The 20,884-nt window shown below is 37.9% G+C and overlaps 1 protein-coding gene across 2 annotated transcripts in view; it reads left to right on the top strand.

Moving 5' to 3' along the window:
* Positions 1 to 20,884, top strand: part of CDH12 (cadherin 12) — a 1,084,366-nt gene that overhangs the window by 720,201 nt on the left and 343,281 nt on the right. For both annotated transcript variants that reach the window (XM_089674839.1, XM_089674840.1), the window contains one exon: positions 17,416 to 17,828. In XM_089674839.1, the coding sequence (XP_089530965.1) occupies positions 17,502 to 17,828 (327 nt within the window). In that variant the 5' untranslated portion in view covers positions 17,416 to 17,501. The remainder of the gene's footprint in view (positions 1 to 17,415; positions 17,829 to 20,884) is intronic.

Here is a 20,884-nt window from a genome sequence, read left to right as displayed (position 1 = left end):
TGGGATTATCTGAGAGGCTCTTAGAGTGTTTTGACTCCAACCCTGTATGCTAGCCAGGGTTCTGGCACTCTGTTCCAATCCCTCTGTATGTGTTTATAGCCACCTGTGGAACAACTTTACTATCAGTAATGGGATTCATCAAGGATGCCCCCTATCCCCATTGATCTTAGTTTTGACATTGGAACCTTTCCTCGCCAGACTGTGTTCCAATTCAGATATGTCTCCAAATCGGTGACAGGGAATTCAAGGTTTGCAGCATTCGCTGAGGACATCCTCCTCTCTCTTTCCACAGCTCGTGCCTCCCTGCCCAACCTATTAAGAGGCATAGATCACTTTGGCTACTTGTCAAATCTGAAATTTAATAATTCCAAATCGTATGCTCTAAACATCCCCATTCCACCTGATGAGATCACTCACTGCCAAGATTCTTTTCCATTCCTTTGGAAAATCGAACCATTACATACTTGGTAATTCAAATCCTGGCTAAGTTCTCTGAGTTATACAGTATATATGAAACTTTCCTATAGCTTTGGGCATAGTTTAAGCTGAATGGGCAGGTCTTGATGTGTCGTGGTTTGGGCTTTCAGCGTTAATTAAAATGACTATCCTTCCATTCCTTCTTTACCTGATACACACTATCCTGATTCACTTACGTCTGTCTTTTATGACATCTAACAAAACATCTTCCACCATGTTTATTTGGAGAAACACTCAACCTTGTATTAGATACCCCCTTCTGACACTCTCAAAACTTAAAAGGGGTGTAGGATTACTGGACATTTACAAGCACTACCTGGCTTGTAATTGCATGTGATTAGTGAATTGAATCATCCACACTAACAGGAAAGTCTGGGTCTAATTAGACAATTCTGTGTTCACCCCACTTCACCTGCTACCATTGTTGTCTACCATTGGCCACAGGAGATCCTGACACATCCTCTTATTAACCCATCTTTGTCATGTTTCAGGAAGTGGTGAAATCTACTGCTTTTTCATCCATTCCAGGACCCTTAACCATGGTGTCGGGAAACCCTGTCTTCCCTTTTGTTATGGCAGAGACCTTCTTATGTTAGGTGTGGCCTCATAGAGATGTTCTTGCTCATCAATTCTTTATGAAAGGCAAACTTCTCACCTATGAGAGCTTAGTGTCAATGCCATCCACTGGATCCTTCCCCTTTTGGATGTATAGGCAACTTCAACACTTTCTCTCTTCTTCAGATTCGGCAACAACGTGGGCAAGGCAACTTATTCCATTCACGTGCCACACGTACCAACGATTAATAAATGGTTTGCAGTTCCTAGACTTTAAAAGATAGAGGAGATGGAAGAACTCATTTATATCTCTCCAGAGTGCTTGCAAAATTTACAAACACCTGATTCTGCTGGACTGCTGGAAAATCTTGCTGAGTGCTCTCTTGTAAATCAATTTTTCACTCTGACAATGGACAGGAGGGAAAGGGGGAGCTCGAGGACTCCCCAACCTATTCTCATCCTTGCCTTAACTTCCCCTTCATACTCTATTCCCTTTACCTACCCCCTTTTTTTCCTTTCTCTTTCTTTCTTCTTTTTGCTTAAATCCTACCTTTCTTTCTATCTTTTCCTCTCATATCTCTTTCAACGGGCCTTTTGAGATTTCTTTCAAAGAAGAAACAAAAAAAAAAAAGGAGAAAAAGCAAAGGGCTGAAATACTTTTATGCTGTAATATCGATTTGTTACCATGCTAGTTCTTTTTGATGTACAATTTCTTAATACCACTTGGAAAACAAAACTTTTTATCCTGATATTTCTCATGAATTTTTGACACAATGACACAATGATGTTTGCCATTGTGTTGCCTATTGCTGGCATGGATTTCTATTTTTGCTCTTGTATTCTTTATTGTATAGACTTTTAGCTCTCAATAAAAATGTTTATGGAAAAAAAAAAGAACCTATCAATTTATAAAAACATATTCTAATTATAAACACAGTTAAAATCTTGGGTCAAATACCTACTACAACAAAAGGGAAATGGCCTGTAATAAAATACATAGAGCTGGTTTGAATCCTGAAATGCTATCTCTGTCATTTGGGTCCAGGTGATCGTTGTCGAATTGCTTCCTTTCCTAAGATTCTAGAGAGGAACTGCCACAGTTGGGTACAAATCTTCCATAGCAAGTGATTATCCCTAGGAAAGATTGAATCTGATTTTTTTAATGGGGTCATGGTTAGTTCTGTATGGCTTGGACTTTTGTTTTTGGGATTGGCCAACAAAACCAGCATCATGGGTAACATCAAAAACAGTTTGCACCTTGGGTAATTGACTCTGTGCTTGAGATGACCATGACATCTACTATATATAAGCAGATACATAGTTTCAAAAGGGCTTTATAACATGATCCATTATCCACTGGAATAAGGTTGAGACCTCATGCAAGCCAAATGCCAACCGTATTTACTGAAAGTTCCCTTTTATTGTAGTAAAAGCTGTTTTATCTATATCCTGGTCTGTTGGAAGGACTTGCCAACAACCTTTGCTGAGGTCAAGAGTTGTCATATATTTAGCCAGTTCCATCACAATATCATGTTATCTCACAGTAATTAAAACAGGTAGCTCTAAGAAAACATCTATTTTATAGTAAAATATCTTTAAACTCTTGTTTTTGGTTAACAGAGTCACAGCAACTTTTATCTCAGGCACTGTTGTTAGTCCTGCCCTTATTAAAGTTGGGCAGCTTGTGTAGTAAGGCACTCCCTATCTTTCCACGGCTTAATAAAATTCATGAAATAGTTTTGGTAGGGATTTCTTTTACTTGACTCATGTATCCTTATAATTGAGCTCTCCAAATTGTTCTACAATTTTTTCAGGACTCTCACCATTTCACCAGAACATTACTTCTGACTCAGCTGTCAGGATCAGTATGCACTCTTTATCATCAGGGCTAAAGGTATTATCAGATATCGGCAGATTGGTTATACAGTCCAGGTGACTCATAGGATCCAGGGCAATCCTTGTAAAGGGTAATTCAATAATGGCTAGGGGTAATAAAATTGAAGATTAGGGCAGTGATCTGACATACAGGGCAGTTATCACAATGCTTTTACAGATCCTTATATACCCCTGGCTAAAAAAAACATTGCAATACCTTTCCAAATGTCCTCCTAAAATATGCAAATGAGAAATCATTTACTGGGGCTATGGAATGACAAGTTGCTTGACTTTGACTTCCTGCACCTCATCTGCTGGATATGTCAGGTCAATTTTCATGGAAAAGTGTGGGAAAATCATATTAACTCCCAGCCCTTAGGGGACCTCACTAATGACTTTTACCTGCTCACAGCTTAGAGTGAGATCCATTAACAGATCGTTTAACGTTATCCAGAGATAAGAGCAAATCAGATAAGTCTATATCTGGATGGCTTCCTCTGCTTCTGCTTCCACTTCCAACATCTCTAGAGGAAAACATTCTTCCTAGCTAGGGGTTATGTTTACTATATCATATAGGAAACAGCTTCTAGAAGTTTAAGGATGCAGTAATTGTATACTGAATAATTAAAATAGTGCAGCGCTTAGGAAATCAAAACTAGAATAAATGAAATTCACATAAAATATCGGAGGTTCTTATAAATAGTCTGTGTAGTATTAATCGTGTCAGGTGACTGGTAACAATCAATGGTGGTGCTCTATGGAAAATAGCAGAAATGCGCACTCACCAGAAGGTAAATGAATATAAGCGTTGTATGTCATATCCAGAGGAATCCTCATCAGGAAAAAGGGTCTGGTCAGAATGAGTAATCCTCCCTCAGGGTTGCATTCAGAACTTGCCCAAAAGATGAAATGAATCAGATCCAGGTAACCAGAGGTCTATAGCTATAGCTATACCTGGATGACCTTTTATGCTATGTTTGCAAACCGCTACCTTAACCACTAGCCTACAGGGCACTTATAACCCCTTCCTGCCCAGGCCAATTTCCAGCTTTTAGCGCTGTCACACTTTGAATGACAATTGCGCGGTCATGCAACACTGTACCCATATGAAATTTTTATCATTTTTTTGAGACAGATAGAGCTTTCTTTTGGTGGTATTTAATCACCTCTGGGATTTTTATTTTTTCTCAAACTGAAAAGTTTGAAAAAACGTTTTTTCTTAGTTTTTGTTATACAATTTTGTAAATAAGTGATTTTTCTCCTTCACTGATGTGCGCTAATGAGGCTGCAGTGATGGGCACTGATAGGCTGCACTGATTTACACTGATAGGTGGCACGCGCATGCGCAGTGAGAATGGTAGGACGTCATATGACGTCCTATCAGAACGAGAGAACCACCTTGTGCCCGTCATTGTACTATAGGGCAGTGGAAGGTGTTTAATAAAAGCATTTATTCAATATTTCTACACTATGGGCATCCTTCCCTGACTCCTTGAGAGGAGTATTTACTTGCAGAGCCCATTATCATGATCCAGGCACCATACCAAGAGGAGGAAGACCCCCTGTAAGCTGGCAGCTCCTTCCATTCATCCCACGTTAGGAGACCTCTGGTTACCTGGATCTGATTCATTTCATCTTTTGGGCAAGTTCTGAATGCAACCCTGAGGAAGGATTACCCATTCTGACCACTCCCTTTTTCCTGATGAGGATTCCTCTGGATATGACATACAATGCTTATATTCATTTACCTTCTGGTGAGTGCGCATTTCTGCTATTTTCCACGGAGCACCACCATTGATTGTTACCAGTCACCTGGCACGATTAATACTACACAGACTATTTATAAGAACCTCCGATATTTTATGTGAATTTCATTTATTCTAGTTTTGATTTCCTAAGTGCTGCACTATTTTAATTATTCTGTTTATAAGTGTACATTGGTTACCTTGAGTGCATAGCTGTTTTTTGGTCAGCGCTCACTTTTATTATTATTATCACAGTAATTGTATACTGGTTTTGGCACATTCTCCTGCCCTTTAAACTTATAATACAAGTTGAAAAAGAAAGGAAAATCACACCCCAATGCATCACTGAACATTAAAGTCTTTACCACTCCTGCTTTATAGTCCCAGCCTCCACAAGTGGCCCCAATAGTTAGTAGAGCAGTGGGTTATTTATTGCATGCAGAAGGTTCACCAGACTACCAGTGGCCAGAAAGGGCATTACTTCATAGCCATCCACCCTAATGGTACAAAACTGTGTCTCATTCTCATTACTCTGATGTGCAGAAAATGCTGGTATAGTGAACCAGGACACACATCAGGCTGGTCTCCTAAGACAGCACTTTTAGATAATTATGTGACCCCATTTCTCTAGCAGCACAAATGGCTTATCCTTAAACATCTTCACAGGTCAAGCACCTGGGTATGCTCTGTCCTTAGGCACCTTCCTGCCATAATTGGCAACAGGAGTAGTCTTACCTTAAATGCCAGTTTTTTGGCTCCTGGAACTTGACTTTTGCTACATTCTGTAGCAAGTCTTCAGTGGTCAGATGAAACTCCACAGGGGCCACCAGTTGATTTGTGTTCTTGAGATCCACAATTTTAGTAAATCATTGTATGTGGGTTTGTAAGGACCGCACAAATCTGTTTAAAACAGCTTTATCTATACTTTGGGATGATGCGTACACATTTTGGGTGAAATTGCTACAAAGAACCTCCTGGTCTATGGGAATTTAATGGTATCAGTACATAAAATTAAAAGTGTTACATGAATATTTATTATATAGAAAAATTATAAAAATTCCAGACATATAAAAAACAAATAGAGGTGGCTCTTTATGAGGATCATATCCGTTATTATATCTCCATCATACAATATTCCACAGTTGCAGAGTTTGTTTCCAACAATCCAACACGTTTCAGAGTAAAAACACTCTGCAGAAGGGTGATATGATCTATAAAATTAAAAATACTTATATGCTACAATCATCCATGTGCCATATTTGTATGAACATGAGTATACAATACTCACACCACCAGAAAATTGAAACAGAGTAATATTCAGTCAAACTTAAAAATATAATCAGGTTTGCTGCTACTCCCCAGCCCGCAATTCAGTAGTTACCAATCACCCAGGGCCCCTTCAAGTAGACACTAAGGCTGCCTGGATCACTGCAGGATGAAGGATTGGATAATAACAACATATAAGTCTGAAATGGGCAGAGAATACTGGTTATTATTACACATTACAGGGTGAACATATAAAACACCCACCATTGTGGTTATCAGTGCATGGATGTCTTCACCAGCACTGCTTCCCACATATAGGTGAGCACAAACCCATACATAGGGGGGTCTCCAAAGTATTTTGGGGTCCAAACCGGATAGACCTTAGGACCACAAGCTATTTAAATGTATGTTGCCTTTATACATAGAGTTAAACAAGTACTAATATAGGCTCTTAAGGTAGGAGAAGACAAAAAAAGTTATCTCCAAAGATGCATATTACTAATTAAGTACAAAAGCAATGTTATCCAAAGAAAGAATAAAAAAATACCCCCCTTAGAAGTATTGATATATACATTTTGCTCACCTCTAGTGATTAAAAAAATGGAGCAGCCATCTGTGGGGACCGAGAGTATCCGCCATGGAAAAAAGGCATTGACTCAGGTCCAAAGGATCTATATATATGGCCGCAATTAAAAATATCCAGATGGACAGTGAAAGTGGTACCCAATACATGCAGTGTGGGATAATGTCATGCATCGATGGACTGCTGACATGCAACAAACATGACCACCTGACAGGGGAGGTGCAGTGGCAAAGCCCGCAATGGAAGAGCCACCTCACCCCCAGTGGCCAAATAAGACAGACACACTCACTGGGTGAAATCACTCTCAGTGGCATGGCCTGTGCGTGCCAGGTGCTAAAAAGAAAGGCTCAAAACAAAACTTGGTTTGATCCCAACCAAAAATGCATGTACAGGTGGAACAGCAACCCAAATTCTACACAAGTAAAGTTTACATAAATAAACATAACAATTGTGCAAAAAATGGAAAAAGGAAAAGGCAAGGCAGAGGGTAGTAAATAATTGTACAACATATACAGACAATGATATAGCTTGCCTGATAAGAAAGCCTGGACATTGTTCCATTGGTCTTAACCCTGTCCAGAATATATTTATAACACAGAGCCAAAAAGGCAGATGTAGGCAAGACACAGGGAAAAGGAGGCAAGATACTATTTGAAACCCTATTTTTCCATTCCACCAGATGAAAACCCTTGTGAAAAGGGTTTAAAATTAGCAAAATCATTTAAGCCAGGAGGGTATTTGGCATGTAATCGAAAAAGTCACTTAAGTTCTAACTGTAACAGGAATTTGTTCCTGTCCCTCCTCCCTATAGCTTGGTTGTACCCGATCAAGGATAAGGAATTGGATTTTGGGAAATTTTCCACCGTGCACCAATGTGGTGTAGTGCCCTAAAGGTAATTCAGGATCACATGTTTGCATACTCTTTATATGTCTGTATGCTCACCTTCAAAACTCCAACTTTGTCTTGCCCACATAAAAGCATCCACATTCAGAAGAGTAAATACACATCCCCAGTGGTTTTAAAATTTGCAAAATGTTTTGGTTTGAAAAAATTCCAATTGGGTAGCTTTGGCTGTACTTCCGTATGCATGCATGTACAATAATTGCAAGCACCACAACTGAAAGTGACTTTTAATTTACATGAGTTTCTTCAAGTATCCCCTCTATATTCACTATGTGTTATCCTATCTTTTATTTATGTTGCCTTTCCGAATGTAATTTGAGGAACTGAGGGTACAAATGTGCGTATCATAGGATCTATAGTCAACAATTGCCAGTATTTTTGAATAATGTTCCTAACTTGATTGTGTTGGTTAGAAAATGTGATGATGATACTTGTACACGTATCTGATTCCTTCTTTTTAGTGTCTTTATAAAATAGGTCATTCCTAGTACTCATACACGCATGCATGTAGGCTTTTTTAAGCAAGACTTAGTGTACCTTCTCTCTAGTAGTCTAGCCTCATCAGAGCAATTCCTCTTTATCCTCAGGTATTGGCTGAAGGGAATTGATGAAATCAATGCTTGAGAATTAAAAGCAGGAGGTGTGGAGTATAGTGTTGTCGGACATGGATTAACAGTATAGTCTAAAGGCCAGGCTACCATCATTTTGCACTTCGATAGTAACATCTGAAAATGTGACCTCCTTCTTATTGTAAGTCATGGCAGATTGAACTCATTTTTATTAATTCTCTCCAGGCATGTACATGATAAATCTTGTGGGCCTTCCCATACAAGGAAAATATCATTGATATACTAACTCCACATACAAATGTTGTCCATGTATATCGATAATCCCTCATCATCCAAAAACACCAGCTCCCACCCAGGTACAAGTTGGCATATGATGAGGCATACCAAGTCCCCATCATCACCCCCTCTATCTGGAGGTAGTGGGACCCATTGAACGTGAACACATTGTGATAGAGGATAAATTCTACTGCTGAAACAATAAATTCATTGTAAGCCCATTCTTGATGTTTCCTCTGAGGTAATACATGTTGGATTGCTGCTAGTCCTCTAGCATGTGGGATGGAACTGTACAATGCTTCTACATCTATTGTTACAAGGACAGCCCTCTCTGGGATGCACAAGTTATCAATGATTTTAAATAAGTGTATTGTGTCCTTCACATATGAGGGAAGGCTTAATACATGGGGTCTAAGGTGTTCATCAGTTAAAAATCTCAGATTTTCAATAAAAGGTCCATTGCTTGAAATAATGGGTCTCCCTGGAGGGTTATCTGCCGTTTTGTGAATTTTAGGAAGGGAGTAGAAAGTTGGAATTTTTGGGAAGCTGGTTCTAATAAGCTCCCATGTAGTTTTGGTAATAATGCCTTTTAAAAAAGCAGTATCGACCAACTCATAAAATTGTTTATTACATTTGTTAATCACATTTGAAGAGACTGGATGATATTAGTTTCTATTCTGGAGAATCTTATTACACATACTGACATATTGGTCATTATTCATTATGACAATATTGCACCCATTGTTGGATGGTGTAGTGACAAGGGAGGCATTTTCTGCTAACTGGTCTAGAGCCTGTTTCTCATTTTTTCTGAAGTTACTATTCCCTCTATTGCTAATTTTTAATCTTTCCCCACAAACCAATTTAAGAAAAGCTACTATGCTAGAATTTGAGCTTTAAGGGAGGAACAAGGCAGATTTGTTTCTTTAAAGTGGACGTTTGCGTGGAAGACTTTTTTTCATTCACTTCAATATGCTGAGGGTGTTAGACAATATCTATACGGTCAATCAAATCTGTGGGGTCATTCTCCTCCAATGAAGACAGAAGACTGTTCAGAGCTCTTTGATCCTCTATATTTAGGGGCTCATTTTTAGTCTTCTCATACAAACGTTTTAAAATTAAATTATGATCAAATATATGTAGGTCTTTAACTGCTGTGAATTTATCTAAATTCTCCATGGGACAAAAACTCAGGCCCTTGGCCAAAACATTCTTTTCTTCTGAGATCATTGTTAAGTGGATACATTAATGTCCAAGCCTATTCCTTTTATTTAGTTTTTTCATTTGTTTCTATCTTTCTATTTCCTTTGCTCATGTTGGGAGTATTGTGAGATTGTACTAAAAAAATAGAAGTATTGAATTGTGTGTGAGAGGCCACACTAACCTCATTAAAAAAAGTTTTTTTTGTGTCTGAAGCACACATACAGTATATAATAAAGATTCATGTAACCCTTTTAATTTTATGGATTGATGCTCTTAAAGTTCCATAGAGCTGGGGATTAGTAAAAAATTACCCCTTATCGGAAAGTAAACACTCCAAGTTATTTGCTAAGAGCATGGTGAGTATTTTGCAGATCTCATTTGTTGGCAAAAGTTTTTGAAAAATGAAGCAAGGAAACAAAACTACTTGGGAGAAGTAGCATAATGTCTTTTGGGGTGTCATTCCACATATACTCATGGCATGTGTCAGCAATATATCATTCAAATGACAACTCTTTGTTATTTTCTAAAAATGTGTGGCAAAAAAATAAACTCTTCCATGAACTCAACATGCTTCTCAGCAAATTCCTTGGGGTGTCTGTTTTCCAAAAAGGGGTCATTTGGGGGCTTTTTGTACTGCCTTGGCATTTTAGCACCTCAAGAAATGTGATAACCAGTCAGAAAGTAAAAACTGTGTAAATTCCAAAATATATGCCATAGTGTGTTGACACTATATACACATATTGAGATTTTTTTTGTACCAAAGACATGTAGCAAAATACATTTTGGCCTAAATCCATGATTAACTTTGAGTTTATTAGATATTTTTTGTAACTGAAATTAGAAAATATCTTCTTTTTTTTAATCATCTATTTTTACCCAATGGTGATCAAATACCACCAAATGAAAGCTCTATTTGTGTGAAAAAAGGACACGCATTTAATTTGGGTACAACGTTGCATGACTACGCAATTACCAGTTGAACTAGCACAGTGCTAAATAGCAAAAATTGGCCTGGTTAGGAAGGGGGGAAAACCTTCCAGAGCTGAAGTGATTATTTAAACCCAAAAACAAAAACATGGCAGTGTTAGTTTTTTTAGGCTTTTTTTTATTTTTCACTTGATGATCCTAGCAGTACCATACTTTCTGTCATAGGGTGACAACACTTACTTGCCGAACAGGGGCGGACTGACCATTTGGAAACTCGGGTGCTGCCCGAGGGCCCGGGGTCAGTAGGGGGCCCCATGAGATGCCCCTGGTACCTTTTTCATAGGCTTTTTTGAGTTTGGGCAAGGACACAGGGGCCCCATGATCCCCTATTGCCCGGGGGCCCCATAAGTTGTCAGTCTGCCCCTGTTGCTGAAACATGTCTATGAAAGAACAATATTGGCACCTTGGCTGGCTTCCTAAATTCTGAGGACAAAGCACCCCCAAATCACATACATACGGTATATTGGCTGTTAGCCTGGAACTGCATTTTTAATTTTCATGTATAAATGTTATTAAATGCCTGCAATTTTTTGGCTTTGCTGGTGTGAATGAGCTCTGCAGGATTAGGTAACATGATTATATTTGAATACAAAATATAATACACATGTGAAATTTATTTATTCAACTTTTTACTGCATCTATTTTATACCTCACTTTCAATTGCAAGGAATGTTAGTGTTGCAGAAATATGAATTTCCAAGGCAAAAATGTGTTAATCAGGTTTGATGACCTAAATCTAGTCATAAATATCACTAGTTATTTTTTTGTAGATATTATGTATATTCATTAAACAGAAAGTAATCTGACACACTATAGTTTTAGAATATGCTTTTATCATCTATAATTTGGATGGTAGCATGTTTTACTGTTTAATGTTTCTTTCCTTTTAACCATAGCAAGTTGAAATTTGAGAAACCTCTTGTTACAGTTATTACAGCAAAAATGTGCAAAAAAATGGAAAGCAATGACCAGGGCTTTATGCTCCAATAATTTTAATCAAGGTTGGTTGGTACACTTTGATGCGTATTAGTCTCTTGGTGCACTACTAAAAGGATGCACAGGCTTTGTAAATGCTTTTAGAGACAAAATCATCCTGCAAAGCGTGTACTTGTAGTAAATACGCTCTCACTGGATTATATGTCCAAAAACTAATGATGCAACTGCAGGAAAATGTTTTCTTATGCACTTAGCTTAATCTCACTTTACAAAAGGGGTTGTTTAGAGTAGCATGCTGCTGACAACGTATTACTTTGGAATAAACATTAATATTGTATTTGTCTGTTTTATAGCATTCATTTTTTGTAATTGGGATCTTATTATGGAGTTGTCATGATCTGCATCATAAAACTTTATTGTTTTGTTTTCCATGTTGCTCATTCTTAAATGCTGTATTGTTTTATTGCATATATAATAAAGCAGTTTTACAGTGCATCCTGCAGATCTCAGTTTTGCACAGTTCCACTGCTACTTATTCTTATGTGTTTCTCAGTTTCCATTTTAGACTGACTTATAGGTCCATAAAATGGAAAATTTCTCTAATAAAATATTCTTGGAAATGTTTCACAATTAATAAGAAGTGTGCATATTTCCTCTATGTCTAGTTGATACACATATTAGGTGTAATAATATGCTATATGAAAGGAGTAAACATATAATATTAGTGATCATTTGAACTAGTCTACAGTGTTTTTATTGTTATTATGCTCACACATTTTATAATTTTTACACTTTAGTGACTTGCAGTTTAGCATTACAATGAGTTATAAATTGCTGGGTGAGAACTTTTGAATGTTTTAAAGACATTGCAGTTTTAGTTCTAAAAAAAGACAAATATTTTAACAGAAAATCAATCTTTATATTGTTGTTAGGAGCTAGGAAGAAAAACAGGCTGATACATTACCAATAGGAGAAGACAAAAATGTTAGTGTTACCTATACAAAATAAAGAGATTCTTTAAATGTTGTCTGTATTTTAAAAACGTTAAGGGTTTTAGGTGCTACCTAGATATTGTGAGTTTGAAGCCCAAATGAACCATCAGTTTCTGTTGGCTAAATAAATTACAGGTACATCAGAACAAATCTTTTGTTTTCTTTAAAAAATTTCCACAGTCTGAGTAGAAAATCTGGTGCCCTACCACCATGCTGCAGAGTGGGACACTTGTTATATTTGGGGAAGCAGGGATCTCTTTGCAGAGGTCTAGCATTTCCCTTGCTGAGTCAAAACGGGGCTCTCCAAACAGCAGAGAGAACAGGCTTTGCTGATTGCAGTTCTGCAGGTCTGACTGGCGGGTATGTCAGACCTTTACAGTAAAATCACTGCTTCCAGACAGAAAGCAAGGGTCCTGCTCAGAAGCAACTAGCATAAGACAAAAAAGTCACTGGACATTTTTTTTTTTAATTTAATGCACTTAAAATGTAATTTGCTCATTTAAACTGAGGTTTCAGTTGGAATTCAAGGATTCTGTCAACTGCTTACCCTTTCATTCTCCTTGTGCACTAATTATTACCTTTCTGATCTTGAAAGAATCACCTTGTAATTGAACTGCACAAATATTTTCAGAAAGTTTACATTTTATTAAAATACGACAAGCATAACAGTTATTGATTGGTAAAACCTAACTCCAGCCCAGCGGCGGACTGACAACTCATGGGGCCCCTGGGCAATAGGGGATCATGGAGCCCCTGTGTCCTTGCCCAAACTCAAAAAAGCCTATGAAAAAGGTACCAGGGGCATCTCATGGGGTCCCCTACTGACCCCAGGGGATCATAGGGACCCTGTGTCCTTGCCCAAACTCAAAGAAGCCTATGAAAAATGTACCAGGGGCATCTCATGGGGCCCCCTACTGACCCTGGGCCCTCGGGCAGTGCCTGAGTTTCCAAATGGTCAGTCCACCGCTGCTCCAGCCAAGCACTTTTTTAAGATTTTCATAAAAATTACTGTTAGGATTTTATTTGCTGGCCCTATTGGATACATCTTCCCTAACGTTCTGTTTACATGGGGGGCATGTATATTTCTGAGATTGGCAGACACAGACTGCGATGAAAACATAAATTCTAACCATTGCAATCTCTATGAACCACATTTTTCTTTTTGTTGGTGTTGCCAATCACTTGTCTTGACAGGAAGTGAGGGAAATCTCCCCCAAGAGAGACACAGTCTCTCAATCCAAAGCAAAAAAAAGGGTTTCTAGAGTTGGACTTTACATGAAGTCATTGGGAAGTATTTATCAAGTTTTCACTGCAGATGAATCAAACATTATAATTTAAATCGTACACTGAAAGATATACCTGCAGGAAATGTTTTATGAATATTACATTACCTGCTTTATAAATATACCTCATTGTCTCTTCAATGGAAAATGTTATTGTTACTGATCAACTAATTTTAATATGTATAGTTACATTATTACCAATAATGAGCCATTTTGATATACAGTAGCATATTAAAAATGAAACATTAACAATTTGCAGTTTTGATAAAGTAATATTGAACTTCTGCCTAATATAACTTTCATACAACATATGTCAAGGGGAGGCAACATTGACAATAAATATAAATTATGTATGTATGGTTTCCTCCATATATGCTGGACAGATATATTGACTGAACATCAAGCAAGTAATTGCTCCCATTGAATGATTAATCACACATCCCATTGTAGACAAGGAAGCAATTATAACTATAAAGTTCAGCTAATGTGACTGGTTTAGAGTATATGTGTTTACCATACTACTAAACGAAATTCCCTTGGGTGAAATACCTAATAAAAATCAATGTGTGCTAATGAGACACAAAGATCTCATGCCATTAAGAAATTAAAAATTGCAAGCATAGAACTGTCCTTATATTTATATTGCATGTAAACTCTGACTGACATTTAGTTTTTTAAAGCACTGTGTATTAAAAAAAAGTTTTTCCTTTTTAACTTAAATACGGTTTGTAACTTTTTTTTCATCCTTATTGTATCTCGGTGCTATCCTGTTCTACATGCAGTCACTCCAACAACCTAAATATAATGTAGGTACATAGTTGATAAGGCTGAAGAACAAACAGGTCCATCCAGTTCAAACTTTGTGTGTATATGTGTGTCAGCATGAGTCTTTAAGAATTCCTGTAACCATGTATATTAAGATCATTGAGGTAGAAATCCAATTTTTTGTTTTAAAACAGCTCTTCACTGCCCACCTAATGGTACCAGACACTTACGCTACCTCAATGAGCATCTCACTGTATTATGCATTGAGAGTCTTTGCAAAAGCTTTTTCATAAATGGTATTTCACTCCTACTAAAATTGCTACTATCTATCCTAATGCTTCTGCAACTTTGCTGCGGACAATCAGGCACCTTATATCATATTTGGTTAGACTGCCCTTCCATCCAAGCCTTTTGAGTCGAAGTTGCTACATTTATTACTTCAGTCATCTCAATTACTTGAATTTCTTCTCCACAGGATCTTTTATTGGGTTTTGATATTCCTCATTGGCCCATAAAGTTCAAAACGTTCATTACTCACACCCTTATAGCAGCCTTGTTAGCTTTAGCTAGCAAGTGGAAATCTACATCATCTTACTATTTCAGAGTTTATTCATGTCCTTAATGAGCATTGTCTGCTTAAATACATACTCTCAAAAGCCAATTTATATACTCAAAAATTCTCTATCAAATGGGAACCATGGATCATGGACCACAGATGCCCTCTGTAAACAAGAACAATGATTCTTCATTATACATCACCTTCATATATCCCTAGTGCAACTTATACCCAGAAAGGCATCCTGGTCATAAGGCTATTCACATTATACCTTGTTTATGGAGCTACTGGCCTACATTTGTTACCCGTGCCACTTACTGTTTATATTGGCTCAATATCTTTGAATCTTTAGTAATCTTTAGTAATGCTTGCTTAACTATGATTCATTTGGATATATTTTTGTATGTCCTTATGTACATTTGTATGTTATTTTGATACCCTATAATGTATAATAAAGAAAAAAGGTAAACAAATAAAAACTGTAAGCTAGAGGCTAAAATAAAAGGGCATATATAAACCCAAAGTATTTAAAGTGATAATTGTTTAGCTGTCTGTGAGCCCACTAGGTAAGATCTTCCTTTACTTCCTGTCCCTGCAACATTGGACAAGAAATAATGGAATTAGTTGTCACCAGAACATTAAAGCACAGACAGCAATACAAACATTGTCAGATGTTTTTACACTTCCCCAGTCTACGGAAAAAAAAACGTTTTGTTTTTTGCTTGTTTCCCTACTGGGGACACTTTATATTAATTCTTGTCATCACAGGAAGTGTGAGCTATACTTTAATACACAAAGGGGTTGATTTCATAAATGCAAATAAACTGTATACTTTTCAAGTGCAGTTGCACTCTGCAAGTGCAATTGTTACAGAGCTTAGTAAATAAGATTAAGCCTTACTTTACAAAAAATACCCAATTGCATGAAAGGAAAATAAAAACAAAACAACATTTTTCCTGGCACATGATTGATGGAAGTCAGTGGAGCTGCCCCTCATTTGCTAAGCTCTGGAGCAACTGCGCTTGCAAGGTGCACATTCTATATGTATTTAGTAAATCAATCCCAACATTTTATATAAACAAATCAGCACCAGGGACATTACTTACTATCAATGTAATATGTCCTTTGTGTTGCTAGCTCCTGCTTTAGTTTAAATCTTCTTCCTCCGATCCCCCCACCACTGTAATCTTCCAGTGTGGTGGGCTATGCACTAAGGGTAGGAGTGCCAACTAAGTCCACCTTTACTGCACTCCTTCATTTATTGCTGTATTATAGATTCTATGAACGAAAAATGATCTATGAATTGAGGATGGGCAGATGAATAAAAGGTTCATCTCCTGCATTCATAAATTGTGTTTCATTCATTCATGGAAGTTATAGTACAGCTTCTATGAATGTGGGTAGAAGGTTTCTTTGGCTCAATAAGATTACAGCAGTGGGGTGGGGGAGATTGGAGGTGGAAGATTTCTACAAAAGCAAGATTCCAACAGCACAGGGGACAAATCGCATTGATAGTAAGTAGTGCCCCTTGTGTTGATTTTTTAAAAAAACTAAACTTAAGTTTCTTGCCTTGCGTATTACGGCGTACAAATAAAGTGGTCTCCAATCAACACACAGAATAACTAGATTCCTTTGAAAGACAAATTACACCAGGCATTTTATTATTGTGTGGGATTTCTGATGATATGCACCTCCTATTAAGCCTCACAAATTTTCCTGGTACTGAAAGCTACATCTTCACTTTGCCACTTTACATAACTGGAACATATATGTAAACTGTCATCTTTGCCTGTATCCAGGATGAATAAGAATTCATACATGACCCAGATTTTACAAAAATGCCGTTATTAAATACTAACCTAAGTGACATACATAGATTTATGCCTCTCTTCTTTTAAACACTTTTCATTGGAATTCAGTCTATTTTAAAGCCAAACTGATGTTTTAATGATAATGATTTCTACAAGAATTACATTCAACGTTTACAACAAGCTCTTAGCTACATAAAAGTCTCAGAGTGAAATGCAGGCATGTCTACCTTTTCAAAGTTAGCACAAAGCACAGACATAGCTTGTGTTAAATAATACACCACTCATTAGTTACCGTAAACCTTTTTTATTATGATTCTAAACAGCAAAGTCCCAGCTAGACATGTTCATAAATATTCTGTTTCTAGCAGAGATATTAACAGTGTTTAGTCCACATGGGATCTCCCACGCATGCAAAGACACATACATTATTAGCTTCAATGCTTCCTTTTATGTTGGCTGCATTTTTCTTATTTTTATTATTAATAATAATAATAATAATAATATATTTTGATGTTTATTTACAGTTTCTGTCATTTATGCTATTTAAATACAAATGTTGTTTGTCACTGTGTAAATTTTAATATAATTAGGAACTGCAAAAATTAATATTTATTTGGTGTGTGTAATTACAGAAAACCATTGGTGAATATCAATAAGATGACAAGCGTGTCAGCGGAGGAGATACTTTTTATGTGTATTTTGCAACAGTGAGACTTTTATGGTGAGGAACAAGCACAGTTCAAGCTGGATCCTACAGTTCTACAAGTGTTGGAGTTTTAACTACGGGGCTGTAGGGACAGCATTTCCAATGCTTACAAGGAACTGCTTATCGCTGCTTCTTTGGTTCCTGTTTGATGGAGGTCTCTTAACGCCACTGCATTCACAGCAACCACCACAAACTTCAGCATTTAAGCAGAAGGATAATGTTATTATCACAATGTCGGGCAGGAGATCATTTGCACAGAGAGTTAAGCGTGGATGGGTATGGAATCAGTTCTTTGTACTTGAAGAATATATGGGATCTGAACCACAATATGTGGGAAAGGTACTGTACCTCCTTTGTTTATATAACTGAGTAGTGCACTGCCTGATATCCATTAGTTATTATTCAATAGTACACTATCTATCTATCTATCTATCTATCTATCTATCTGTCTGTCTGTCTGTCTGTCTGTCTGTCTATCTATCTATCTATCTATCTATCTATCTATCTATCTATCTATCTATCCATCTTTCTATTACATTATTTTGTGTATATTGGTCTAATATCCATTTGTCTATCAACATTTTTTTTATATACATAACTTAAATTGTATATCTAGTCCCCTGTACTCTCTACAGTCTCAATGTATATATTTTATAATTCATCAGTACAGCTTCCTTAGGACATACAGTATTCACGTGTCTCATTTTATCACATATCCCAAAAATAAAGAATTATTCCTCATTTCAAGAAAGTGAGCAAAGCCGTGAAGTCATTCACTTATGTCCCATGGTTAAATGTGCATCTAGGACCACTGGTCTATACAAGATTAATTAAGAGTAATATTATAGTCATATATTACAAACTGCATACAGCTGTTTCAGGCTTGTTAACCATCATTGGTGCAGTGTATAGAAACCATGGCTTCTACAAAGTAGTGCTGGGAACCAACAGGAAAATGTAACCCAGAGAGACAAGGTGAGGTGGGACAAAATGAACTACACAGCCCTTTATTAACCTCTTCACTCCAAGTGTATGCAAATATGTGGCCTCTCAGCAGCTGGGGCTTGACACTGAGTGGCCGCATATTTGCGTACCATTTGTAAACAAACGTGCTGAAAGCGCGCACCCTTCACGCTCCCAGCACATGTGTTGGCGTCCCATGGAAAGGTTCCAAACTCTCCTTGCTATTGGGACATTTCTGATCATGTGACTGCCATGACAGACAATCATGGCAGTCATATGACCATAAACCCCGCCCTGCCTCCCAGCGTCATAAACCCCTTAAATGGTTGGGAAGTGCCAGTGCGAAGGGGTTAAGTCTGTGTAGTAAACACGAAAACATGAGTATTGCTAGTTATTGCTAGTAGTGCACCAAAGGGCAAACTAAGAGAAGCATATCTGTGGTGTGCTTAGTGCACAAATTGTGGGTTTGGCCAGACCACACCTAACATTGAAGTGGCTGAAAGGGAAATGGTAAAACAGAGTTTTCATCAACCCTCTGTATTCATTGCAAACACATGCCAGAGTCTTTGTACTTACAAAATATGTTTTATACCGTGCCACAAATGAGAATTTAACAGGCACACAAAACTATCAGGACACAGGATAATTTTTGAAAAAAATAAACTCTTCCAATACCTGTGCTTCCTATACAGAGAATATAAACTAATATGTACCACTCTGTATGACCCTACCTTTAAAAATGTTTCAATTAAAAAGCTAGGCACTATGCAGAAACTATGAACACCTTTATAATGTTCTACAAAGCATACAGTGATCTGAATAGGAAAAGTACAGCTGAGAGTATTGAATGATGTACTATGGAATGTAATGTGCAAAGTTCAGAATGAGGTGCTGTAGGAAAGGGAATGTACAATGCAGTGCATAGGAGAATGTGGTGTGGAACAGAGACTGTACAAGGCAGTGTACTGTATGAGGGGTGTGGAACAGAGACTGTACAAGGCAGTGTACCGTATGAGGGGTGTGGAACAGAGACTGTACAAGGCAGTGTACCGTATGAGGGGTGTGGAACAGAGACTGTACAAGGCAGTGTACCGTATGAGGGGTGTGGAACAGAGACTGTACAAGGCAGTGTACCGTATGAGGGGTGTGGAACAGAGACTGTACAAGGCAATGTACCGTATGAGGGGTGTGGAACAGAGACTGTACAAGGCAGTGTACCGTATGAGGGGTGTGGAACAGAGACTGTACAAGGCAGTGTACCGTATGAGGGGTGTGGAACAGAAACTGTACAAGGCAGTGTACCGTATGAGGGGTGAGGAACAGAGACTGTACAAGGCAGTGTACCGTATGAGGGGTGTGGAACAGAGACTGTACAAGGCAGTGTACCGTATGAGGGGTGTGGAACAGAGTCTGTACAAGGCAGTGTACCGTATGAGGGGTGTGGAACAGAGACTGTACAAGGCAGTGTACCGTATGAGGGGTGTGGAACAGAGACTGTACAAGGCAGTGTACCGTATGAGGGGTGTGTTACAGGGATTGTACAAAGCAATGTACAGAATGAGGTGGTGTGAAATAGAGAATGAGTGTGGGTCTGGGGAAGGAGGGTGCATATTCAATAGGGACACAGATAGCAATAAAAACTTAGCAGAAGGGTTCTTCTAGCTGCTCATGCTTGTGTCGTGGCTGCCTGTTGCTTTTGGAACACTAACAGCCACCACATCTGAGGTGTAGCAACTAGTGTGAGAAACAACAGCTGCAGTGGGGAGTCCTCACAGGACAACAGTGGCAAAATAAATAAAAAAAATACAAGTGAAATCTGGACCGGGAGCACACAGGAAGAGATGAGGGATACATTCTCTGCCCAATGCTAGAAAAATGTCTCTAAAGTATTAGGCTCTGTCTGTGCCATCGACCGTTGTGGCTGCAAAGTTAGACATGGGGTGAAAAGGAATGAACTGAATGGTTCTGAATATTATCTTCAAATAAAGAATAATCCCCTTATTTAGGTATATTTGATGGAATGAGACTTGTAAATACTTTCTGTTCTAAGAAGGTTCATACTTCATTCATTCTGACATAAAACAAACAAATAAATACATCTCTAAAATATCTTAAATATCATGTTTTCGGCACACAATAAGGTAGTTTAAGATGGAAAACCAGACATCTCCATTGTTAAGCAAGCTTTGTTTAGGCTGTGCATTGCCCTTGTTTTTTCAAGGGGTAGTTTCAAAGACAGTGATAAAGTGTCCTAGAGGGACTTATTGAAAGTTCTGTATGTAAGAGCTTGGGAGTAAATTGCAGATCTTGCATTGCATCACTAGTGCTTTAGTATCAACTGTTCCTTCCTGAACCATATGCAGGTGTTTAAATTCACTTAGCCTAGCATGCTGTTACTGATCTATTAGTGACATGTATATAAAGCATTGTGC

Source organism: Staurois parvus, unplaced genomic scaffold (genome assembly GCF_062004578.1).
Source record: "Staurois parvus isolate SC_StPar_1 unplaced genomic scaffold, SC_StPar_1.0 ptg000153l, whole genome shotgun sequence".
Classification (NCBI taxonomy): Eukaryota; Metazoa; Chordata; class Amphibia; order Anura; family Ranidae; genus Staurois; species Staurois parvus.
The sequence above is the reverse complement of the archived record's forward strand: the minus strand, read 5'-3'. Positions and strand labels throughout refer to the sequence as shown.